Here is a 26,112-nt window from a genome sequence, read left to right as displayed (position 1 = left end):
TTGTTTATTGTTGTTGTTATTTCTTCCTTTGTTGTCCTATTTAACTGTCTTTATCTCAACTCACGAGTTCTACTTTATTTCCTGATTCTCCTCCCCATTTGACAGGGGAGCAGAGGGGAGCAGCTCCATAGTCCTAGTCACCGGTCAGGATTAAACCCCAGTGCCTCCCTACCACTAGCCTATTCACTGGGGCAGCACAGTGAGAAACAAAGAAAGTCCTAACACTGGGGCCAATGTTCAGCGGAAGCCCGGGGCGTTACCAGTGTTGTTTTGGTTACAGTTCTAAAACACAGCACTGTATGAGCTGCTGTGAAGAAAACAAAGTCCATCCGAGGCAAACCCAGCACAGTCTTTAGATATCTGTGTTTGGACTGCAATGGTGATTCAGAAAAGTTAGAGTCAGAAATGTGGCGGTTTAATGTCCTTAGCATGCTAGATGATCAGTGCTTGAGAGATCATCCCATGCATAAAGGCCTTGGATTTATCTGTGAGGAACTTTAGTTACTGTAATTCTTAACTAGATTTTTCCCCCTTCTTGTAGGTGCAAACCTTTCAGACTTAACCGGTATCTCTAGGATTGGAGAGGGGAGACCAAACTCTTGTCAGAATCCTCCTCACTTAAGCCCCCCAAAAGTACAGGAAAAAGTTTATTTGTTTTGTCAACAGTATTGTAATGACTAAATGTGTTGAGTGCCAAAATCCCATTTCCATGTTATGTTTCTTAGTTTCTATCAGTATCACAGTTGCCTTTGCATTGCTTTGCTTTTGTTTTGGCAGAACTGCCTGGGTCCCCTTATGAACATTCTGAAGGAGCACATCGCTGTTATGGAGAAGGAGCACCTGATCTCCCATCAGTCAGAGCTGACAGCATTTTTCATGAAAGCCCTGGACTTCCGAACAGAGCATGCTGAGGTGGCCTGTTTAGGGGGATGAAAGGGGCAGCCCAACCTCTGCATGCTAATTCTATTTGTTTTAAAAAAACATGAGTAGATTCTATTGCATATGTGCATAGGTATTTGGTCTGAAATAGACAAAATGTGCCAAAGCTCAAATTTCTTGTATTTCAAACTTGGAATTATTTTTTCAAATTTTTCTAGGATGATTTGGAGGAAGTTGGCAAGACAGAGGCTTACATTATTGATTGTCTACTAAGTATGGTTATGAAACTTTCTGAGGCTTCTTTCAGACCCCTCTTCTTCAAGGTAGGATGTTTAAGTAAAATTCATCTGCATCAGCCTGTTTGTTCTTCCCAGTGCACAGGCACAGGAAAGAGCTAATCTGCCTTCCACTTCCAGCTCTTTGATTGGTCCAGAACAGAGTTGACCCTAAAAGACAGACTGCTGACATTCCACCGAATCGCAGATTGCATTGCAGACAAGCTCAAAGGACTCTTCACCCTATTTGCTGGTCATTTAGTGAAGCCATTTGCTGAGACACTGAATCAGGTCAACATTTCTAAAACCGGTAAGTTCTCCATTACTTGCTACAGAGAGGCATTGGTGGGCTAACGCTGATTGCCAAAAGAGGTTAATTATAATTGCTGCAAGTTTAGTTTTATAACATTTACTTCAGAGCCCATCCTTCTGATTATCTTTCTTCTTTCTCTCATAAATAAAGCATCTTTCTTATTCTGATGGAACCAATGGATATTTTTCATCCATGGACTCTGGACTCCAGCTACAGACTTGAGACCACATAAAAATTTTTCACGTCAGTCCCCATTCCATGAGAATTAAATTGTGTGGAAAGAGGGTGACTTGCTTCTATTGGGCTTTTTTTGTCTTTTTTTTTTTTTTTTTTTAGACATTGAGCTGTCTTGCATGCCACCTGGTGTATTCAGATTCCTCTTCTTTCTTGGCAAAAATAGGAATTACTTTTTTGTATGGGAAACTCTTTGCCCATCCCACTTGTAGTGACTTGTAGAAATTGTCCATATCGACAGGTATGGTCAAGCACTTTTCCTGTAACCTGTGGCTATTCTCTCTCATCCCCAGCTGACCATGAAAAGCGGTGGCAGACCTGTTAGAGCATTAGTGTCAGAGACTGATTTTTTTGCTACTCAAATGGTTTGCCTTAAATCATTTGTTTTCAAATGTTGAGACTGCAGCAGAGGCAGTGTCCTTCAGCTTTATCTCACTTGCAACCCAGCTGTGCTGGCTGCCCAGAGGGGTCATACAGCAGTCTTGCCAGCAGGGAGAGCAGGGGCAAAACTGGACCTGAGATTTGCCAGGGAGCCCCCTGGAAGGGGTCCTACCCTGGCAACCTCTGGACTGTCCAGGCTGGATCGCAACAATTTGCTACAAGACAGATAACTTACTTTTTATTGTTCTGAGTACCTAATTGCCATGTAGCCCATCCTTTCACAAACTAACAGTTTTTGTCTTCTGGGGAAGTTTTGTATTTTCTTTTACTGATGATCTTTTTCTTTTTTCTTCTTTTTAACTGAAATGTAGATGAAGCTTTCTTTGACTCTGAGAATAGCACAGAAAAGAGCTGTCTGCTATTGCAGTTCACCCTGGACTGTCTGTACAAGCTTTTCCTGTTTGATACCCAGAAGTTCCTGAGTAAGGAAAGAGCAGAAACCTTGATGATGCCTCTGGTCGATCAGGTATTGACAAACACAAGAAAAGATTCATAGCTGTTGGGTTGGGTTTTTTTCACCCCCCACCTGAAAGATTTATTTTTTTCTTATCAATCTTCTCCCTCAACAAAAAGGGAGGAATTAATTAATTCTCCTTGGGCTACAGACAGTATTAAGTGCTTTGCCTAAGGCTCTGAGTTACTATTTTTTTATCCTCTTTCTAAACATCTTCATTCCATAAGGTTTATGCATGTGGTTGAGCTCTTGCAGACCACCACGTTCCCACAGATGCTCTTTGACCTAACTTGAGTACCTGAAAGCCAAAGCTAGAACAAGTGCTTTTGGCTGGGTTTATCTGAGCCTAGATCTGTTTGACAAGCTATTTACTTCCACAGCTAGAAAATATGCTTGGAGGAGATGAGATGTTCCAAGAAAGAGTGACAGCACACCTGATTCCCTGCATAGCTCAGTTTTCAGTGGCAACAGCAGATGATTCTCTATGGAAACCACTCAACTACCAAATCCTGCTGAAAATGAGGCACAGCTCTGCTAAGGTTGGAAGCTATCAGAATTTGAACTAATTTTCGTGGTTGTGTTAGAAAATGGGAACAGAGCCTGAAAAAATAGAAGTGGATTAGCCAAGTCATTGCTAAAATATTGGTCTAAATTAAAATATTTATACTGTACTATGCTGCTCCCAAATTCTAGAGACATGTACACAACGTGGCCACCTTCTTTTACTGTAAGCAGTAAATATTCCACAGCTGGACGTGTTCTATACTATGTGGTCTGGTGTTTTAGAAGATCTGGTGTTCTTCCAGTACAGAACAGAATGGCATTGGAACAGGAAGTTAGAGATGGTTATTTCAAATAATTTCCAGCAACGTACCTGCTTCTTGCAACCTGTTTTTCCTTTGACATTATCTAACCCAGATGCTGAGATTTAAATTAGCTTCAAACTAGTTCCCCTCAGTAGGGAAAGCTGGTTTACAAACTTATATGGAAGGAGGGCAGGGGCAGGAGGGCAGTGGGGACAAAACAGGGAAGAAAACAGGGAACTGTACTAGAGTGTTTCCTTACAAAGATTATTGTTTTATTTTAGGTCAGATTTGCTGCTCTGCTTACTTTAGTAGAAGTTGCACAAAAACTGAAGGAGAACTACCTAGTCCTGCTACCAGAATCCATTCCATTCTTAGCTGAGCTCATGGAAGGTAATGTTCTGCAGTGGCATTGGCGAAGGCAGACAACTGGCCTACGACCAAGAAAGAATAAGGCTATTTACTTCAAAGATAAGAGACAGGATGATTGCTGTAATTGCTTTAAATGTTAGATTGGTAACACAGTAACCTTAAACTGCACAGGATGCAAACTGCTATGGATTTTATCCAACACACTCCTGAAGTTCAGTTGAGTAGGCTTCAGTGTTGTAGCCTGTGCAGATCTCTCCAACTGCATGTTTTTGATGAGTGTTACAGTAGAAATAAGTTGTCTTAGGTCACAAGTTAGTGCCAACATATTTTTGAATCATTATTTCAGACCTGGTGTTGTTGAGGACAGTTCTAGCCTTGACAAGCAATGAAGCTTTCCTCGGATTGCTTTGTAATCACTGTTATACTTAATTCCTGCTTTATTTCTTTTTCTAGATGAATGTGAGGAAGTTGAAAAGCAGTGTCAGAAGACAATTCAACAACTGGAAGTCATTTTGGGAGAACCACTCCAAAGCTACTTCTAAGTTCATCCCCTTTGTTTTCAGATTTTGTCTGAATGGTGTTAGCTTTCACACATGAAAGTGTTGCAAGCAACCAACCAGACTAATTTTTATCAGTGCTAGGATCTTTTTAATAAAATACTGTAAGAATCTGGTTTTATCATTTCTGAGTGGGCTGGGGACTTTTCGTATTCCTTTGGCTTAGCTTGCTCCAGTTTCCCACTGCTAACAGAACAGCAGCTATCTGCAAATTCCAATAGCTGAGCACAAAGTGACATGTGAGACCAATTCCACTGTGCTTGGGGTATGCAGTGTGTGTATGTGCCAGTGGAGGGGCTTGGTTAACCATGGTACTGGGGGAACCCACGCAGTGCAGCCCTGAGAATCTGCTTGCCTTACAGCTTAGAGAAGTAAAAAGTATACGTACAGAAGATACCGAAAAGGAAGTTGTAAGGAACCAGGATTCATCCAGAAGCTAAAGATGATTTTTAGTCATTAAAGACTGCTGCTGATCAGCTTCTTATTCACTTGAAGATAAAAAATAAATTTATCAAAAAATTCACCACCTCTTTTGAACCAGGAGGTACTGATTCATCACACTGCTAGTAAGAAAGGCACTCGGACACTGACAGTATTTTCTTAAAAAAAAAAACCAACTATTAATCATGTCTGCTGTTAACCAACAAGGATGCTCACAGGGGCACTTCCTGCTGAACTCTTAGATAAAGGCAAGGACACACAGGTGGTGCCACAGCCATTATCCAGTGGGAGCTGCCTACCTGCTCCTTGGTTACAATCAGCCAGCTCCGTTTATCCTGGGGCCAAGGGGTGCCTACGGCACAGCTCTGTCCCGGCAAAGTAGGGTCCTCAGCATACTCAGGGGTTAACTGCTCTGTGGATCGATAACTCCTCAATGTTGAGGTGGTCCTACAGTCAGGACCACTCTGCCACCTGGGAGATACTGGTAAGGCAGGTAATACGGGAAACAAGAGAAAGAGAGACCAAAAAGGGATCACAGCTACTTTGCCACACTGGGAGAAAAGCAGAGTTCACTAGTTGTTTTATTGATGCTTTTTATACATTAAATATGGTAATTAAACAGTCTAAGGGTACATCTTATTCTTGGAATTACTTCACTCTTTTAGCAGCTGTTAAGAAAAACACAAACATCCCTCAGGCAGGTATTGACAGCCAGTAGCAGCTTATTTCTAAAAAAAGTATAAAAATTAAGACTGGCATTTGTACCAAACACTGAATAGGACCAGCATGTTTCAGACTGACAGTTTAATACAAGGCTGCACAAAGATTCATTCTTTATTCTACTGATGAGTATTCGAGTCTCATCTCAGCTGAAACCTTGCCTGGAGTACCTGGCTTCACACAATTTTTAAAAAAAACACACAAATATCTACTTCAGTCCCTGAGGAATCTCAACTCCAGAGCTATTTCAGATCAAACAAGCTTTCAAAAGTTCACACAATGGGAACCAGATACAGCATTTTCATTTCCTCCACTTAGGAAAACAAGAAGCTAGAAATGCTGGGGGGTGACAGTGTCAGAGAAGCTACTACTGCAGCAGCAGACTAAGGAAGATCAAATTGCCCCTTATGCTAGAACTGGGTCAATTGTTTGCTTAACCCAGCCAAAGTAAAAAAGTTATAGTTGCTAATATAAACTAAGAAGCAGAAGAGTATATTTCAGAGTTCTATTATTTCAAATGAATTATCAATGTCCCTTTTGGGGTGGTTAATAATATCTTCGGATCTTATTTTAGTCTCTTCTACTTCAGAAGTAGTAGTTTAACTTATATATACAGAGTGCAAGTGTTAGACACAGTCTGATGCAGCATTTTCATATTGCTAGATGTCATAATACAAGAGATTTATGTGAACACTTACTTAGCTTCCAGGATACTGTAGAGAAGGATTTAATCTCGCAGTTAGCAGCTTTGGTACTCACCTAACTCAGAGAGGCAGATACAGAAGCTAAGAGAGGTAAGGGCAGGCTCAGCATGAATCAGCACCTGTTCGTACTTCACAAAGAGGCACTGTCATTGGGAGAGGTTTAATTCTTTGAGTGCTGACTCAAAAGAACTACCAGCTCCTCACATCTAACAACAGAACATCACCCCTGATTTCCACTATGCTAATCTTTTCAAGTTGTTTGAAACGATGTTTGTACTCCAGAGTGTGAACACCATTAACAGCAACTTTGAACTGCTGGGCATCACAGAAGATGATCAGCTGAAAAGCAAGAAGAAAAACAGTTAAGGTTTAAGCTCAGCTAAGATATCAAAAACAAGCTGATGATGTAGCCTAGACCTGGGCAAGCCCTGCTCCTCTTACAATGTTTCATGCAAAAGAAATCTTTCAAAGAGTGAAACATTAATAAAATATCTCCAGTTGGAAAGAACCCACAAGGACTGAATCCAACTCAATTCAATTGACATTCATTCTGACCACATGCTGAATTCTTGCAACTATTTAAAAAGAAAACTGTTGTTAAATCCAACTCTAAACTCTGCTCTCTGTGGTTCCATCTAATCCTAAATATTCTCAAGATGCTGAAATGCAGGAGGGGCAGTTTCACCTAAATCTGTATTAGCGACACGGCATTTAACCACCACTGCCAATCCTCTTGGCAGAATCACCAGTTTGATGCCATTTCAGCTAACCTTACCTCGAAGTACATCCCTTGGCTGAAGGGGAAACCAGCAACTTCCCTTTCTTCTTCTCCCCAGCTGTCATGAAGGTAGGAGTTTCTTACAAAAACTTTATTTTTCACTCGGGGATTCAGATGTAATGCAATGTCCTTTGAGTCACTTGATTTCAGATCTATCGCAAAGCTGGAAGACAGGTTTTTAAATATTACTCTACCAAGGGTTTATCAACCTGATGCAATAGTCCATGCTGTCTATCAAGCGTGGAAGGAACATTCTCACAGAAACACACTGTGCTACTTGCTCCACCGTCTCTTTCTCTTCACTCGGACAGTGGAGAGTGGGAGGCTTTGTTTTATCTAAAGACATTATATTCCTTCTGCCAACAAACTGCGTAGACTCTAACCAAATGTTTGAGGAGTCCCTCTGTACCTTTAGGATGGTGGGACACCAGGCATGCAAAGGGGTACTCTGTAAGCACCATAGCTCTGCCCAGGCTGAACAAATACTCTGCAATCTATTCTGCAATCTCGCATGTTTCCACAACTCAGGGTTGCTAAAAGGAAGCTCTGGAGAACGAGTCATCACTGGGAAGAGACATCCAGATTCACATGAATGCTTCAGCCTGTGGCAAAGGCCTCACTGGATTTTAAGAAACATTCCTCCTGCAAAATTAGCTCCAGTTGTCGGGTTATTTCCCCCCTTTAAGAAGCCTCCAATTGCTTAGTCCAGATATGAAAAAGAGCACAGCCATACGTCCAAGCTGCAAAGTCCTCTTTTTCACAGATCAGAAGGAACATCTACAACTGTATGAATTGACTTGAAGACATTAGATGACTTACAGACTACAAAAATCTACACATCTAAAAGCACAACCACAAAGAACAAATATTCTGCAACGCTTATACCTAACACCCAAGAGCCTCTTCACACTCAGAAGAGGTACATTCCCCACCTGAAATGCCCTAATTAGCTTTTCAAGCCAAAAGAAGGAAAACAAATGCTAATATCTAAGTATTAATTATCTTGTCCAATTTGAAGTCCACACAAACTTTGTTGATGAGATTTCTAGACCTTGGTTTCAAGTAAGAATGTGAACCGTTCAGCTGCAGAGAAAATACATGCTGTGAGGAGGCAGGAGTGCAATGCATACACACAGCATAGAAAGCACGCTTCCCATAATTTGCACTAATTGCTTCATTTTCAGGCATGTTTCTGCAGATGCAAAACCACCCTCCAAGCAAACAGTATGCTGAATTATTCAGAGAAACATCATAACATGCAGCATTTGAGCACACCAACAACTCATTTAGCTCACTTAATTTCCATTTACTTCAGCCAGTTCCCTTACTCTTGGATCTCTTCAGAATACAAGCTGTACTTGTACAATATGCATGCTCACATCCCTTGTGCAATGAGAACCTTGAACAGAGAGAGTCTTGTGAACAATGCACATCTGGTAGGGAAGACACTAAGGTTTTATCCTCATTTTTTACAATGGAGCTGCTCTTTCAGTCCTCTTTGACGTTGTATCCTGTGGGGTCATGAGAAAACTGCACTGTAGTTTCAGATTCCAGGTGCAAAGTTGCAAATGAGTGAGGATATAGTGAGGCAAAGCCTACCCATGGGAAAGCCTATCCATTCTCATGAGTAGCTCAGTTAAAAGGCAGAAAAATTCAGGAACTCTTACCTCTTTGCATTATTATTCACTTCACCTTTAATGGCAACTGTGCATCCTGGACGAAGTGGAGCATCAAGCTTCCCAATGTATGGAACTCCCTGTAAGTACACCGACAGTAAAAATTTTCACTCTGACTTACTTCTTTCAATACACAAGCTGAGCTTTATCGTGCCCAGAAGAAATCTAGCCTACAATCGCCTATCTCCACTTAACAGGTAAAGCTATTCCTACCAACTTATGCTGGGGCATCAATACTACAGTGGAAAAATCACCCTGAGATAAACATATCAATGTGCTGAGTTTTTCCTTTAGACAACCACCGTAGCCTCCACAAATTGTACTTCTGGTTTCCAATCCCTCTTCAGTTTGAGCTTGGTCTGTACACCAGCCTGGACACTGTCGACCTGTACAGCTTCTGCAAAAACATGAGCACTCACTCTCTTGATGTTTCATGCTAACTGTGTGCCAGCTCCAACTCTAAGGTACAATACTTGCATCCAGCCACCTGAAGTGTGTTCAGGGTAAGCATGGATCTGTCAGCAAGGGGAAGATGTAGCCAAACAGGTTGATAGATGTGCATTAACATCAGGCCTTTTGGTGTAACATGATGGCAGAATACACCTGTTTTGCAGGTATTCCCTAAGGCAGAGAAAACTAAGAATGCTTATTTGAAATAAGTATTTAACGTGATTTGGTCCTTTAAAACTTCAGGTACCTCACTTTTTATTTCTCTGCTTATGGCTGTGGATGCTGTGTTTATCTTTTGGGTTTTCTGAATGATTTAACAAACAGCCTCACTTTTACTTAGCAAGAACAAAGAGGGTTTCTCTGTACAAACCCTCACTGATGATCAACACCTAGTAGATTCTCAGTTCCCCTGTTCTGTGCATGGTTTTTAATAAACTGAGGTGGTTTTATTTTGCATTTTAGTTCTTTTACTCTTCACATTTGCTACATGTCTACATAAGATACTTACAAATTTGGAATCATTAGGCACATCCCCCTACAAGAGAAAACAAACAACATTAACCAGCTTATCAGACAACACAGAGAGTCATTCAACCTTTTACAAACATACGTACATTTTCTGTGTTTTTCTTGGTTACTCCTAGAGATAAGGGCTGAGAGCCTTGTATAGGCTGCAGAAAGAGAGATATTTAGATGTCACTGCTAACATCAAATAACTTGAACATAAGGTTGGTTTAAAACCACACAAGGATCTGTGCTGCTCTGGAAGGTGAACTGTTTACACGGAAATCTAGGGTAAAGAAAAAGACAGCCACATCCTTACAAACCAGGGAAAAGTCCTGAAGATCAATTGGTGAAGCCAAATTGAGATCTGTAAGACCACCTCACTACACTTTGAGTCTTAATCAGAGCACTGTTAATCCCTTAGCATCTGAGGGTACTCACTAAACCTTCCTCACTGGGGCAGGAATATCAACAGGGAAGGTCCATGCAGAGGGCACTGGGATTCTAAGCAGCCCCCTGCATACCTGTCCCTTCCCACAGGAAGGACAGATGAGCAACATGGCCATGCAGAGATACAGTTCCAGCCCAGCCCTGGCAGACCGCATCTGCAGCTTTCTTATTTCAATACAAGCCTCCATCTTCCTCCTCAGAAGAGTATGCTAGATGCAAAGACAAAACCAAAACAATCTACCTTCTCCAATACTTTCACCCCAAAGGATACAGCGTCAGCAACCACAGAACCAAGCAGCTCTCCTTTGGTTTGTGCTTGGGGAAAAAGAAAAGGTCTACAGCACCTGCTTGCCCCCAGGCTTTCCTCAGAGTCAGTCCTCCAAGACCAGCACTCGACAACTCTGAAGTAACAGAACTCTGGCAACAAGCACCAGGCCAAAGGATGAGGCCCATAAAAGTCTGTATGTGGGCCCTACAAGCGATAAGTGGCTACACAGATCTTTAAAACTTTACCCCACTTCATTCAGGCCCAAATCTCCACTTTCTACTAACACAGTTATTCACCTGCTGACCTGAGTTAGACCTGATGTTTGGCAGCAAGAGATGCAAGGTTTGCGCACACTGCCAGGAAGATGGGGCAGAAGACACCCAAAAGGTTACAGAGGATTATGCAGGCTGCCTTAAGTGCGTGGCAGGAAGAAAGGGAAAAGGCATTCACACCTTCTGTATCTCCCTGGTATTTATCACCTTCTGTTCCTGCTCTGAAAGCCTCACCCTTCCAGAGCACAAGAACCTCTGCTGCTGCACAGGGGAAAACATAGTTTAGCTCCTCCCTGCTGGTTTACTGTCTCTAGCAGAGATGGCAGCTCAGAGAAAGCACAGCACTGCTTTCAATTTATGTTCATTGCAGTTTAGTCGAAGTGCAAATCAAGCCACAAAGTCTTCGAGAATTCAACAATGCAGTCATTTCACCAGGAAAAACAGGGATATGTGCACTTCCAGCTTGCCTGAACCTGACATTTGGAAGCCAAACAACAACTTACAGCCAGGGCTGAACTTGTCATTTCCAAGCCCTGAATAGGAAGAGATCAAGTTGGAGCTCCTGCAACAGTTCAAAAGTTTTATCCATTCCTAATGGATAACGTTCTTATACCGTCTGTCCTGTTAATTTCATAAGCTGTGAACTTTGTCACCCTTTTGCCCCTAAGCTCAACACTAAAACGGAAAGACAGAAATCCTCACATGAGACTCACATGCTGAAATGCAGGCAAAAAAAAAAAATAAATCTGCATCTCTTTACTTCCTTTTCACCATGAATCCTACTCTGTAGTTCAGCAAGACAGTCAAAAGGAATTGAGCAAGTCAGCTGTCTATATAGCTCACATGGGAAACAAAATCGAAACTTACGTTAGAAACAAATTCTATAGTTCTGATCTGCACTTTGCCATATATTCCAAGCGTATCTATTCTTTCAAGGCTAATTCTGTATTTGTAGAGCAGCACGTGCTTCTTGTTTACAGACACCTAAAGAGACAGGAAACAAAACATGAAAATTGTATTAAACATGCATTTCATCAGCCATGTATCAAGATGTATGCATGTGTATCTGTTTTATACCAGTTTGGTACAGAACTAGGGAGTGTCCAGGAAATTTCAGAGCAACTAAGTTCGGCTTATCCATCATTCAGTCTCCTTTTCTATTGCTACAAGGGAGATTTACAATAAAATTTACAATTCACACTTTTTGTTTCTATCACCTGATCATATACCAGTGTGGTATGATCAGTCTAACACAATCCATTACTGAGTCTAACAGAGCAAGAGAAATGCATCTCACGTGTTTGCTCCAAGAAGACTGTCCCGCCCCAGCCACAAGACAAGTTTATCCTAAGGTCAGCCCCTTGCACACAAGAAGGAAAGGGTGGAGTAGCCATTAGCAGGAAGTCCCTTGCCTACTCCTCCAACTTAGGAGGAAACAATATTAAATTAAAGGTCTGCTTTACTTAGCATCTCTTGAAAGGAGAACTTCTAAACTTTTCTGTAGTTAGACTATTCCCAGGTAACAGACAAAGCAAGACGTCCAACTATTTACCGCAAGTATGCAAAATACCTTTATCTTATTGCCCTGGATACAGGTAATGAATCCACCCAGACTCACCTGGAATTTATCCTTTAAAATCATGATGACAATTTCAAATGACTTCCCTTTCTGAAAGGGCATCTCGTAAGTGATCTCCTCCCAGCCCCATTTTTCCTGCTCCAATGTGTTGCAAACAATGCAACCAGACCTTTTGAAACGGGGGTTGAAATGAAACGCCACATCAGCTCGAGGCTTTATGCTGCTGCCACACTGGAAATCCACCTGGAACCTAGTCAGGAGAATAAGACAAACCATGTTCAGCCCATCTGTCAAGAAATCACCTGAAAGTTCAATACACTTGTGCTTTATTGTAGAGCCTCAGAACAGGCAGACACGATGAGTGTTGTTCAGTAAGGGAAAAAATGCTACAACATGGGAAAATGCCAAAGGAGGCAAAGCACAAAGAGAGAAGAGAGGATCAGCAGAAAGCAAAAAATCAGTTCATCCTCCACTTCTCATCACAAAGCTTTCATTAACTGCTCAAGCCTGTATTTACTCTGACCCTGTTACAAGGATTTAGATCAAGCCTTTGTGTGCCATCGTAAGTAGGACCCCTGGTAACAGTTCAGCCATTACATTCTTACTCACATAGTGACACTGCAAAAAAGTGACACCAGAGCCACTACCTGTCTGCATCCTCAGGAACAGTGCCATGTATCACAATCAGCTCTCCAGGAGCAAGGCCACCAAGTATTGTCCCAACATATGGAATTATCTAGAAGAGGGGAAAAAAAGAAGGAAAAAAAGATTGAAATAACATTTTGTGATGGAGGAAAAAAAAAAAAAAAACACAGTAGTTTTAAAAATTATATTCTAATACTTAATTATGTGTTGCTCTAGCACATGAAATGAAATGCAACTGGCATTTCATTTAAAACAAATAGCAGAAAAGCACTAAATGCCCACCAAAATGGGAAGGAAAAGCCCAGCAGATTATCACCTATGAAAACCAAGCTTCTCAGATAAAGTTAGAATTTCCAGCCTCCATTCCTAGCTCTCAAATAAAGAGTGGTAATATCTTACTGCCCTCACTTTTAATAGAGTATCAGGAGGATACATTTCAAACTAGGTCATTGCCACGGGCTGACAATTACCAGCCCCTTGCTGGCAGCAGGCGGCACCTTCCTACTTCTGACCCCAGATTACAGCAGCTGCCTTTTCGCTTGGTCTTGCTCCATTCTGGAAAATAGCGATGGGAAAAGACAATGTCACAGAGTGTCTTCTCAGTAAAAACTACGCGACAAACATAAAAAAATACCCTTATCCTAATGAGCTAAGAACTGCGAGGTGCACTGGAATAGCCCTGTTCAGGGGTCCCCGTCTTTATGGTATCTACAGTTTGCAGTCTGGCTCAATGCCTGCTTATTGTTAATTCCTTATCAATAGCTGGAGAAGGCAACACATGCATGTTTTACTAAACTGAAATGGCAACATGGTAGGAGCTGTTAAGTCATATAAGGGGACATGTCAGTTAAAAAGCCCCACACTGCCAGCACAGAGCTCTGGCAAAGGCTCTGGCATGCTGACAGCAGCCTTACCTTGACCATCAGCTGGTGCACCCAGCACTTCAGGGAGGGAAGGGGAGCACCTCAACAGAAAACTCTGGCAGTTCACAGGAGACTGACCTGAAAGCCAAGCTATCCGTCTGCATCTCATCACATGTGCTTTAAATTGAGAAAGGAGGTAAATGTTGCATTTGCTCTGGTTAACCGACAAAAATTTCTGCTAAGGTTGTTTTTAGGTTTTTGTTTGTTTCTTTGTTTTTGTCCCATTCCCTCCCTTCCCGCTGAAAAAAATCCCTGATCCATAGAACAGTGTAAAAGATTTTAGGACATCTTTGAAATTAAACCTCAGTTGGAAACAAGAGTTCCAGTAATTTAACAACAATGAGCAAACTGATAATACTACCCTTGTATGGGATATTGGGCCACAAAAGGACAACCTGAGCTTTTAATTTTTTTTAACTATATAGGTATCTGATCATGCGAAACAAGAAGATATAAAACTGAGAAATTTGCTGACTCTTGTGAATTTGTGAGGAAGAAAGGGGGAATAATAGCAAAAATGGTCTAAATCCAGAGTGTCGATAATCTCTGCCAGCAGACACACATCCTTTTCTGCTCTCTCTCCACTTCCTTTTTCAGCTACCCAAACATTGCACAACATGTAATTACCGGTCATGCTCCACATCAGGCAAAACAGACTTAAAGAACTTGCTTCTCAAGGGTAAGCTCACAAATGGTCAGCTTGTTTTAAGTCTCGTGTATTTTTATAATCAGGTTAATCAGGTGCAGTAGAGGAGGACCAAAATGTGAAACCGACCGCTAGAAGTGAAGAAATAAATACATTGAAATCCCTATGCTTAATGCTAGTAGCTTTCTTCTTTAATATACAAGCTGAACAGAAGAGGCTCATTTTTATTAAAAGAATAATAATAATGATACATTAAAAAAAATTGTGATTATTTTAATTTTAATACACTGCTCCTGAGGGATAGTAGCTCCACGTAATGCAGTAGAGGAATAAATTACTGCTTCAGCCTCCATAGAGGAACAAGAGAAACATAAAGGACACAGGCTGGGACCTAACCACTTTAGTGGATCAAAGTTATTTACACCTGGAAGAGAAGCTGTGACACAGTAACATTTCTTTACATAGAAAATGATATGTTTATTTATGAGAAAAGAAGGCTGGCCCATCAACTCTTCGGAAGCTTAGGCATGGAATCTGCAGGGCCATAACAGAGCATTTCCTGGGTGCAATACTACAAACTTAATGGGGCTCTGTCATCACAGACCATGCCTGTAGTTTTCTTATGTCTCAAGATGCTATTCTACTAATTTTTCCTCATTTATTAAGAGCAATGCTCGTGACATCACATCATCTACCAGCATCCCAGCTCTCATTGATCAATATCAACTTAGTCTGAGGGGTCTTAAAGATCAAGGTCTTTATAAGATCTGCCAGTTTTCATAAAACAAGAGGTCAAATTATGATCTTGGAAAGGACTGTGGTAACACAGCTCTCATCCAGCTTGCTGGGTAGCAGACAGCCACCCCATCACATGGAGCATGACAACATCTCTTTCCAGATGGGTGGAGTAAAGGGCATAAAGAAGAAAGCGGGATTTCCTGAATGATTAAGAACAGAACAGTAGTGAAGAAATACATCTCAAACTTGTAACAAAGCTCTCAAGTTTTGCTGCTCATGGAACAACTCACTGAAACAGTGAAATTTTCCTTGCCCTTCTCCATCCCTACTAAGTTCATCTTCTGGTATCTCACAGACGATAAAAATCACAGAAGGGATGAGGCTGGAAGACACCTCTGGTGTCTCTAGCCCAATGCCTTGATGAAAACAAGGTCAGATTGAGCACGTTACTCATGGCCTTGTCTGGAGGCTGTCCTGAGGTCAGTAGCACAACCTTTCCCAAATCTGTCTCCGCATTCCAATCCTAAATACTTACTCTTACACCTGATTCTACCCACTCATATGCTCCAGCCTGCTCTTGTTACTTCTCACACTCCTTAGTCCACTCACAGCCACTCAGTTTTGCTAAAGTCTTACTCCCTCCCTTACACAGTTTATTCATCCTAAACATCTCTTAATCCTCCTCTTCAGACCTCCTCTCCCACCAAAAATCACATCTACCAACATTCATTTTCCTTTTGCAGTTCAGACCTTTCCACCTTTGAGTTAACCTCCACAAACCCTTCCCTCATCTCCCAGCCAGGTTCTTGTGAAGAAGACGGTAGCTATTCCCCCATCATCCTTGGTTCTATTCGATTCACAAGCAGTGAACATACAGAGACTAAACAATCAAATCCACTGAGGGCTCAGGTATGTATCAGTGCAAAGCTGCAACAGATAGAAGGAAGCCCTGTGCAGATCTGCGCTACCTTACACACCACACAGGCAGTCTATAGACTTTAATATTTTTAAAGAGCTCTAGCAAGGGATGTTAAAAATGCTATTCCCTACAGGCTCAAAGGAACTACCTCTTCAAAGATTCAACAAAAAACACAGCTCCAGCCCACCTTCTTTAGCCACATGCCAATGACAGGCCACTGTCCCAGGCCATGAGAATACTAAAGCTTTTAAGAGAAAGGCTCCAGACTCTAAGCTGTGCAAGCAACATTCTCTGCAACTGCTGATTCACCTCAAGTCTTCCCTACAAAACAAGATGTATTGTAAGGTAGCCTATCAGCTACCAAAAAGGATTCCAAACTTAATTGTTCATAGTAAAGTTACAAACATCACAAAAAAAAAAAAAAAAAGCCACACACACAAAACTGTAACAAAGCATTTCACAAGGGCTGCCGACATCACCTGTATTTACAGGGAATTTGGAGTGAAAACACCTTCAATCTAATGCATTCCAAAAAAATGCCAGATAACCATATAATCTTCATATGAAAAAGAATTACACTTCAAGGCTGAAGGAACTTCCATCCTCTTTTGGAAGTCCTGTGCATTAAACATCCATTTGCTTACAGCACAATTTCTAAACACTGTCAGCTACTGGTGTCACCTGTGACAAGGCGACACTCTCCCTCAGCTAGATGAGCAATGCCAAAAGTTCTCAGTAATGCCCCTCACTGTGGAAAAGAACACAAGTACTAATTATAGACATAAAACAGCGAAGTCCCATTTCCCAAGGGAGAAGGTGTTGAAATGACAGGAGAGTTACCGGGTTACTAATTGTCTTCTGCAGTCCATTCGAGGACATCTTCTTCCTTCCGCCAGTCTAACTTTGACAGTTCTGTGTGACCTCTTCTGGAGAGTATTTAAAGAACTCCCTGGTCAGACAGCACCAAAGCAGCAATCCCTTCGAAAAAAACAAAACTTTAAATTAGAAAGATACAAAGGGACACTACATGAAGTGAAATCCTCAAGGGGTAACTTTAAACAGCACCAGAAATGATGCAAACAACTTTCCTTATCAAGAAAGTCACCAGAGTTTTGAAATATGAAAATTAAAGGTTTGCTTAAAGAAATAAGGTGCCACTCTAACAAGAGACAGCGCCCACAAGCACACAGTGCAGCAGCAGCTTCCTGAGACAGACTTAAACGTAAAAATCGTCATTGTACAGTGGAACACTGATAACTTCGTGCCCCTCAGCCCGGCCCTAAGAGCTCGCCAGTTGTAGCTGATCACTGCGCGCAGACAGGAAAAGGATACACAGTACAAAAGCAGTTTCTCCAAGACAAACAGCCATTGCAGTTTCGGTTTTTGTTTAGCCACACCTCCTGTGCTACCCCTAGATTTTCCAAGGCAAAGAAGCCCTAGGGGCTGAACTCGCTTCTTCCAGTTTTGTCTTAGGAAAAGTTAAGAGACACCTCGCAAATACACTGCAGGGAAGCAAAGGGTGGTTTATGTTTCTTCCTCCAACACATACAATCCCTGAACTCCACAAATAACTACAGGAATTTGTAACGCTTCCATGAAATGCACACCATTAATAACAAATGAAAATATAGCTTGCAAGTATGTCCAGCTACACTGTAATTTCTTTACAAAGTGACCAAAAACTCAGGACTCATTTGAAATGCCTGAGTAATGACTTCTTGCACATTCTGGAGAAACAAGTTAAGGTAGCAAAGTGCTACCTTCCATGCAAACTATGAGGTGATGAGAGGGAGACAGATAAAAAGTGACAGGTGAGGGTTCTAGAACCATTACTATGTGACAACTGCAAGCAACATAGAAGAAAAAAAAAAAAAGAACAAAAAATCCTCCACCACTAAACTAAAAACACAAAGTCTGTGACATATTTGACAGGGCCCTGGGGTTAAATAATCTTCTACTATCATTCAACAATAGAGCTCCATTGCAACATCTGGCTTATCTTGCGGGCAATTTGGGCCAGAAGGGTATGAATCCTCCTACCTAGGACCAGTCTCTAGGACACTTCAGAGAACATAAGGTACCTATGCTACATAACTGTTTTGCCCCTTTGATCTTCTCATTAGATACCACAACAGGAACATGTGAAGGAAGGCAAATCTAATTGTTTTCATTTTTAGAAGGGGGAAATCAAGACCAGAGCAAACAATAATTCTGCCTTTAGCATCAGCAAGTCTAACAGCAGACCCGAAAAAATGAAACCCAGACCTATAACCTAATGTCCAGCAGCCAACTGGGTGTGAAGCAGCAATTCAGATCTCACTGAAAGGGGATCCTGGAAGGGGACGGACTGTCAGTTTCAGCAGACCAGCTGGCACTAGGGCAAAGCCATGGGTTGAGGGTTTTTTTGTTTGGTTATTAGGTTCTTTATTGAAAAGGTCATAATAAAGAAAAGAAAGTTACATTCAGGCCCTGTTTGACAACACAGTAGATGGGCATGCAACCGCCAGGCTGTCCTGTAACCTTCTCTCAGAGGAAACACTCTCAGGACATGGTATACCAAACCTTAAGCCTGCAGGACTTTAAATTTAAATTAAATTCCCAACTTTACTTTCAGGACAGAAAAAAAAGTACATATGCTTTTCAGTTTTCAAGCACCTGAAAAACTCATCAAAAAAAAAAAAAAAAGAAAACCAAAACCAAAACAAAACAAAAAACACGAAAACAGAAAGAACCAAAGAATCATTCGGTCGGAAAAGACCTTTGAGATCATCAAGTCCAGACATACCTGTCCACCATTAAACCATATCCATGAGCACTCCACCTACCTAACTTTTAAATACCTCTAAGTATGGTGACTCAACCACTTCCCTGGGCAGCCTGTGCCAGTGCCTGATAACCCTTTCAAGTGGAGAAATATTTTCTATTATCCAGTCTAAACCTTCCCTAGTGCGACTCGAGGCCATTTCCTCTTGTCCTGTCCGTGTTACTTGGGAGGAGAGAACCCACCTCGCTACAACCACCTTTCAGGTAGTTATGAAGAGCAGTAAGATCCCCTTTCGGCCGCCTTTTCTCCAAACACCAACAAAACACAAACAACGCGCGGGACAGAGGTCGTACCACGAAACCTCGGCTGCTCCAGACCCGGCTCCTGCCCTGCCTATTCCTCGGCTCCAGCCCCGGCTCCTCCTCGGCTCCAGCTCTGCCTATTCCTCGGCTCCAGCCCCGGCTCCTCCTCGGCTCCTCCTCAGCTCCAGCCCCGGCTCCTCCCCGGCTCCAGCCCTGCCTATTCCTTGGCTCCAGACTCGGCTCCTCCCCGGCTCCAGCCCTGCCTATTCCTCGGCTCCAGCCCCGGCTCCTTCTTGACTCCTGCCCTGCCTATTCCTCGGCTCCAGCTCCTGCCCCTCCTCGGCTCCAGCCCCGGCTCCTCCCCGGCTCCAGCCCCGGCTCCTCCCCGGCTCCAGCCCTGCCTATTCCTTGGCTCCAGACTCGGCTCCTCCCCGGCTCCAGCCCTACCTATTCCTCGGCTCCAGCCCCGGCTCCTCCTCGGCTCCAGCTCCGCCTATTCCTCAGCTTCAGCCCCGGCTCCTCCTCGGCTCCAGTCCATTCCCAGCTCCAGTCCCCCCGCAGGCTGCCCCCGTACCTCAGTGCCCAGCAGCACCGCAACTCCCGCTGGCCGAGCCCGCCCCGCCGCCGTCACCGCCCCGCCCCGCCGAGCCCGCCCTGCCGCCGTCACCGCCCCGCGCCCCGCCCCGCCCCGCCGAGCCCGCCCCGCCGCCGTCACCGCCCCGCCCCGCCCGGGGTCAGAGGGCACTGAAAATGGCGGCAAATGGGATTTTTGAGGGTCGGTTTGAAGTTTCAGAAAGCAGCATCCTTTATCAGGGCTGGGCAACACGAGGGAGCGACCGCCAGCAATGTGTGCAGGAGCTGAGACAGCTCCCTTACATGCATATGGATCAATTCTTCCAGAAATCTTAGGCATATTCTATTACTTTCCAAGGTTTAATGTTATTAGGAGGTTCACAACAGTGAAATCTCTTGCTAATTTGGAGCTGGCTCCGGCTCTGCCTGGCCGTGGCTTTGAGACAGGGAGAGGCTGCAAACAGAGGTGGTCACAACAGACACATCTGCTCAGCACAGGTCACATTGCACACAAGGTGTTATCATCTCCAGGGAATGAGCAGTGTCTGGAAAAACACCATCTGAAAGGAAACACGCTCTCAGAGGGAGATACTGTGTGACTTTCAAAAAATACAATTACTTAGAGGAAACTTAACATTAGCTTAAATCCAAAATATTCCCCTTTTTATACTAGCAACTGTTTCTTGTACCTCAGACAGCCTCCTCTTGGGACAGGGGGTGCCGTGTTACCCTGGGGTGGGCTTGGCTGACCCCGCAGGTATGTTCAACCTGACCCAGGGAGGAGGGCTGTGCAGGGACCACACTGTTTCTCGTCCCTTTCCCAAGCCTTTTCTGGGAGCTGCCTGGGAGAATTGCTGGGCACAGAGCAAGCCATGCCATGAGCCTGTGGCCCACAACTCTGGCATGTGCCCTGTGTGCTTGGATTTACCAGCACTGAAGGAACAACTCAGTCACAAATTCAATTTGGCTCATTAAGGCTACCACATGCTTCCCCTGCAAAATTTTCATCTGTGCTCTGTGTTCCCTCTGTAGGTTCCTTTTTACAGCCTAACCCCAGTCTCCTCCTAGCAAAACCCATCTTCTGTGACCAGACAGCTTTCAAAGGTGACTAGGTCATTTGTTGCTCCAGGACTGTGGAGTTCCTGAAACCTGGGCATCTTATACCTACTCCCAATCTTGTACCCACAGCCCCAAGGTTGTCCTTTCATCCTCCCGTTACCTAACAGGCTGCACTCAGTGTCATTTTGGCAATTTTAGCCTAATAAGCAGTTAGGGCAATGAAGTCCCAAGTAGTTTTACAGCTCATAATGTGTAGCAACAACATGCTCAGAGAAAGACTAGTAAAAGCTCCCCCTGTTAATATGCTGGATGGGTGAAAGATGGATACAAAAATAAAGATTGCAATAGAAAAGGCCCACAAAATTAAGTCCACCACATCCAGTTCAGTTACAGGCAATACAGTACTTCTTTGCCTCACAAGAAGCAGTGCACCTGGCTATAGCCAAGTTAGAATGGAATTCAGCCCCTCTTGTCACAAGACCATCTCATTATCATAGAATCACAGAATGGTTTGGGCTGGAACAGACCTTAAAGATCATCCAGTTCCAGCCTCTTTGCCATGGTCAGGGACACCTTTCAGTAGATCAGTTTGCTCAGAGCTTCATCCAACCTGGTCTTCATCACCTCCAGGGATGGGGCATCCATGACTTCTCTGGACAACTTGTTCCAGTGCCTCACCACCCTCACAGGAAGAAATGTCTTCGTAATACCTAATCTAACTCTTCCCTCTTTCAGCTTAAAACCATTACCCCTAGTCCTAGGGGTAGATAATAACCAGTCTCCTATTCTGCAATTAACCAGCACAATAAAAACCCAAACCCACACCAAGTCATATCTGCTTGCTAAAGAACTGCCAGTAATTGTACAATAGCTGATTTAAAGGGCAAATCAACTCAGCTATATTAGATTTGAAGGATTAATTCACAGAAAGGTAGGCTAATGTTTCTTTCAAGAACTGCAGAAATTATCTACTCAGATTGAAGAGCAGCAAAGCAGATTGCTTGGGGAAAGATACCTTAGAATCATGCAGGGTTTTAAGAATGATTGTAGTCGGGTGATAGCAGAAAGCCTGCTATTCCATTGTTCTACAAAATTCCATTGCACTCTTTAAAAGCAGAATAAAGAAAAGCTCCTGGAGCCTGAAATACCACCTTTTTTTCCTTTGAAGCTATTTTCCCAGGCATTCTAGTTTAAAGAGTAGAATGTTTTGATAAAACGAGACTGACAGAAGTACACGAAACACCTTAACTTCTCAGCATTAGAAAGCAACCTGAAAGCAGGTTTGAAAGTTTGGGTCAAACGCCAGGGACAAAAAAGATGTCGAAGAGCTGGAATGAAAAAGAAGGAGGAGCAATAAGTGGAAGTGTTTCTAGAAGAACCACAGAAAATAAAGTTACTACTACCTCTGCCACAGAGCTCTTCTAGGAAGTCACAATGCACACAAGTCAATTTTATTATAGCAATTCTATTATAACAATTCATAACTAAACAAGGGTTTGGTGGTGACTGGGGATCCAGGGTACTGTTTGTGGAAATATATTAAACAACAATAGATAGTCTAACACCCACACATAGACAGGAGTGATATGCAGGTAAGAAATATGTGGTTAAAACCACCAAAATATAGGAAGATATTAGCAGCAAGCATGAAGTTTAGAATATAGCATGCATAACACAAAGATCTTACCCAATGGCATCCCTACTGGACGGGGGTAGATGGGGTCTAACCCGTTAGCTGCTCTCAGAATGTTGTGACGAAGTCTTCCCTCAAAACTTTCCCTTTGCACCTTTAGGGTGGAGTTTTGGGGGCAGCTTGAGTGACTAAAGTCATGTTATTAGGCTCTCCTGATTGGTGTAGGGAAAGTCCTCCTTCAGCTGCCAAAACCTAACTGTGCATGCCCAGTAGGAGTGGTTATGGGAGTGGTTTGCCTCATAGGTGGGGAGCCTTCAGTGCGGAGTTGTGCTTTTGTGTTATAATGACATTATAATGAACAAAGTTAAGTGAAAGTGCATACTAGCATCCCGGTTGCTTAAGCAGCTATGGCTATCCATCTTTCTTGAGAGGCACTATGCTGTTATCTTCATGGATCCAGTCACGTAATGCCCATTGCTGATAACTGAACCTGGCTGCGCTGTCATACCAGTATCCCAGCCCCCATTATAGCTGAGGCAGAACACACTATTTTGGCCAGGACTTCTCCATAGCAACTGCAATCCTCTCTTAGGAGCAGCCTGCTGCAAGCACCTGCGTGTATTTCTTCATTGAACATGCTTTTTAAAACTGCTTTATTTCTGACCTGATGGGGGGAGCTTTAAAGAGACCTTGGAGTCCACACGTCTTCCCACCCCCACATTTTGTTGTTTTCCCCCATCCGTGTTCCAGCAGACTTTTGCAGTTGGGCAAAGATAAGCTCTGAAGCAAATTTCACAGCTCTTCTTGGCCAAAAGGTAGCATTTAGAGAGGGCTCTGTTAACCCTAAACAATTTTACCCACCCTTCCCGACCCAACCACAAGAACTGGGAGAGGAGTGTCATCACAAGACTCCAGCAGAGCAGGAGCTGCTACTGCACAGTAGCTGCTCCCATACCCAACCAGCACTACTGAGCACAGCCTTTATTAACTTCCTGCTTATTTTCAGTGACAGTTAGGTGATCTCCAAAACTTACATAGTCCTTCTTGGGTACCAAGAACTGCTTTGAACTGAAAGGTGATCTTTTAGACATTTAGCTTTTCATTTACATTCTGTTTCCCTTTCCACTTTGAAGAAGACAGACTAAGCACTGGGGCAGCAGCGTCAGACCACAGCCCACTAATTAGGACAAACTGATGGTGTGTTGCACCATTTTACACAGAGCCCCTGGGTCCGCATGGTGGAGTTTAAGAGTGACTAGGAATTTTTCTAGATAAATACTATGCTCACTGATTCTGTTGTCAGCAAAGCTGGATTTGATAAAGTTTGTTACAACCACCTGCATAATTGTAGCATGCTTTGGTGTAACCTTCTGACAGAAACACAGGCCATGCTAGTAACAGTTACAGCCCGCTCAGCAATCCAGGAAAATTGATGACCTGGCACTTGTTTTAAACCCTTCTCACAAGTTTGCTCAGGTGGCTTAGTAAACAGTGCTTAATTGCATAGAAAAAGAAGAGTGCAAGCACTGACTATTTTGAGCCCTCCTGTCATTTCTTGGTAAAGGAGATGCTATGTTTTCTTCTTTCTTCCTGCAGTAAATGCCTCTTCCATCTGCACTTCTGCAAAGCAGAGGCTGGTGCCTCCCCTGCTGGGCACCAGGGCTGCATCCAAGCTGCACCAGACCCTGCAGCATTACATGCTGCAATGTCCTTTGTGAGTCACTCCAGCAGCGCTCTGGCTCTGACAGCTGCCTTAGTTCTCTGCTGCTGTCTGGTATCTGCTCCTGCTCTCCAGTTCCTCCCACTTGTCAGTGGAGTACAGAATTACATGCCATCTTACTTCCAACAAAGCAGACTTCTTAAGCAGACTCTCTGTCCTTGCTTCCCAGCCTGTAACCCGTACCTCTCAGGGCAGCAAGTCATTGCCCAAGGTTAGGGTAACAACTTATGTAGTCATACTTACTTGTCTCAGTATTTTATACACAGTTCCAATTATACAATGCCTGCCAATTAATCGTGAGCAAATTAAAAAAGAGAATCTCTATGCCTGACACAAATAAACACATTTCAAAACCTCTGACAGGTCCCTTTTTGTTCAAATCTCCTCTTCTCCACAACCCAAGACACCATTCTTTGAGGCTGCTTTTCCTTTCTAAGCCTATCCAGCATGTTCTGCAATAGGTTACTTGTGGTTCCTCAGTGTTCATATATGCTTATTTACTCTTCTTCCTAGCCTGTGCACCAAAGCCCAAAGTTACGTTGACTTCAGTCTAGGCGTAGGGTTGGCTGGCCCACTGGCTACAATTGTCTTTTTTTCTGACACATACAGTACCGTGACAGCTTCCTCAGTACTGCTGTTCTTTTGGCTGGTACAAGACAACTATAGTCTGGTAGAGAAAAAACTGTCTCTACCACATCAAGTCAAAAGGCCATGTACCCACAACCATTAAAAACAGTGGCCATCATGAGAGAAAAGGGTTGAGAACTGAGGCAAGCACACAGTACAACACACTTAGGTTCTGACCATCAACCGTTTAGGACCTTCTGAGCCAGAAGGTACAACCACACCATCTTACTGAATAAGCAGGCCACCCAACTCATTTTTAGGTCAATGATGCTCTTGGGCTTCCACAAAAATCCATGGCAGCATGCTGTATATTTGAATGAATTACTGTCTGAATATCCTGAAAAACATTCCTGTCCAGAACCAGAAGCTTCTCCATACTGTACACACTGCTTATATAGTAATGCACCACTACAGCCATTCAACATTAATACCCTCAATGGCTCTCTGCAGGTCTCATCGAGAGTCCTTAACAGGCTGGTAACAGATGATAAATATAGATTTTGACAAGTACGTTTGTCCTCACCCAAAGCTGCTGGATACACACACTATCTAAGTTTGCAGTGAGACAATGGAAGCAGGCTACTAAATGCCCATAAAGAAATCTGCCCAGTGGAAGTCACTCTCAGCTAATCCTTTTTTATATCATTGTGTGGTACCAGAGTAACTGTAATTTCTTCCTCTAGTTAATACAGGACTCTAGGTCACAGCAGTAAAGACTCTAGCACACTGTACAGTTCAGAAATATTACATGTAAGGACTTCATATGATGATCTGTAAAGACTGACATCATTGTGTCTTGCATAGCTTTAGTGGAGTTGTTTGTGCATTAGAGCATTTTCTGATGAAAATTATTCTCTGAGCTTCTTTGAAAGGCCTAGATTTGAACTGGACATTAGTCACCACTTCTTGATGCAAAATCATTACAATTTCAGTTGACAGCCCAACTAGTTCAGCTGTTATTTAATTACAGGTTAATCAGTGGCCTTCCATAACTTGATATGTCAATACTTAACTCCAGTGACCATTTAGATCTTTCAGTTTTCAGTTTAAAGCCTAAATACCCAATCTTACAAATCACAAGGAACAAAAAAAAAGTTAGTTTTTCTTTTACAGGCTTACCCATTTGTAAGAAACCCTTATTCACTTGTAAAATATTGAAAAGGACAAAGTCTTCCAAGCAAAGGCAATGATGATTTTTTATTTTACAATTCAGCGCTGAGTTGGATGCCCTTCTAAGAAAAGGCATGCCATCTTACAAAAGCAGTGGGTATATATACTAGTTTTAGACAAAGAACCATATAAATCTTCAAAGAATGCTCATTATTTCTTTTGGATTATCCAACCATGTCTGGAGACTTCCTCCAGGTTATCTCTTGACCTAAGACAACTACAT

The 26,112-nt window shown here is 42.8% G+C and overlaps 2 protein-coding genes across 11 annotated transcripts in view; one reads left to right on the top strand and one right to left on the bottom strand.

Annotated features, from left to right (window-relative positions):
- The window catches only part of HEATR1 (HEAT repeat containing 1), a 40,961-nt gene extending 35,910 nt beyond the window's left edge, over window positions 1-5,051 (top strand). The window contains exons 39-45 of one of the 3 annotated variants that reach the window (XM_054062141.1): window positions 778-912; window positions 1,098-1,202; window positions 1,296-1,464; window positions 2,454-2,608; window positions 2,977-3,135; window positions 3,684-3,792; window positions 4,225-5,045. In XM_054062141.1, the coding sequence (XP_053918116.1) occupies window positions 778-912; window positions 1,098-1,202; window positions 1,296-1,464; window positions 2,454-2,608; window positions 2,977-3,135; window positions 3,684-3,792; window positions 4,225-4,313 (921 nt within the window). In that variant the 3' untranslated portion in view covers window positions 4,314-5,045. Of the gene's footprint in view, window positions 1-777; window positions 913-1,097; window positions 1,203-1,295; window positions 1,465-2,453; window positions 2,609-2,976; window positions 3,136-3,683 lie in introns of all 3 variants that reach the window. The other 2 variants (XM_054062142.1, XM_054062140.1) reach the window with 2 other exon arrangements.
- Window positions 5,052-5,351: 300 nt separating this feature from the next.
- On the bottom strand, window positions 5,352-22,450 carry LGALS8 (galectin 8). Of its 8 annotated transcripts, none has more exons than XM_054062148.1 (10): window positions 22,427-22,450; window positions 16,882-17,019; window positions 12,818-12,906; window positions 12,210-12,420; window positions 11,459-11,575; window positions 9,712-9,768; window positions 9,606-9,632; window positions 8,639-8,727; window positions 6,969-7,134; window positions 5,352-6,532 (listed from the first exon to the last, which is right to left on the bottom strand). In XM_054062148.1, exons 2-10 carry the CDS (start codon window positions 16,918-16,920, stop codon window positions 6,383-6,385), a joined length of 945 nt encoding a protein of 314 aa, XP_053918123.1. In that variant the 5' UTR covers window positions 16,921-17,019; window positions 22,427-22,450; the 3' UTR covers window positions 5,352-6,382. The 8 variants fall into 8 exon arrangements, with proteins under 8 accessions (XP_053918123.1, XP_053918121.1, XP_053918119.1 ...); XM_054062146.1 differs by lacking the exon at window positions 22,427-22,450 and adding an exon at window positions 19,682-19,753; XM_054062144.1 differs by lacking the exon at window positions 22,427-22,450 and adding an exon at window positions 19,555-19,692.
- Window positions 22,451-26,112: the final 3,662 nt, after the last annotated feature.

The sequence above is a fragment of the Cuculus canorus genome, chromosome 3 (assembly GCF_017976375.1).
Source record: "Cuculus canorus isolate bCucCan1 chromosome 3, bCucCan1.pri, whole genome shotgun sequence".
In the NCBI taxonomy this organism is placed as follows: Eukaryota; Metazoa; Chordata; class Aves; order Cuculiformes; family Cuculidae; genus Cuculus; species Cuculus canorus.
Note: the sequence above shows the minus strand (reverse complement) of the source record. Positions and strands in the feature narration are given on the sequence as shown.

Coding starts and splice junctions, on each gene's coding strand:
- LGALS8 (XM_054062148.1), bottom strand. CDS start 16,920: ATGTCCTCGAATGGACTGCAGAAGACAATTAGTAACCCG. Junction 12,421..12,817: donor GTTCCTGAGGATGCAGACAG/GTAGTGGCTCTG, acceptor TCTCCTGACTAG/GTTCCAGGTGGATTTCCAGT. Junction 7,135..8,638: donor GTGAATAATAATGCAAAGAG/GTAAGAGTTCCT, acceptor CCTGTCTTCCAG/CTTTGCGATAGATCTGAAAT.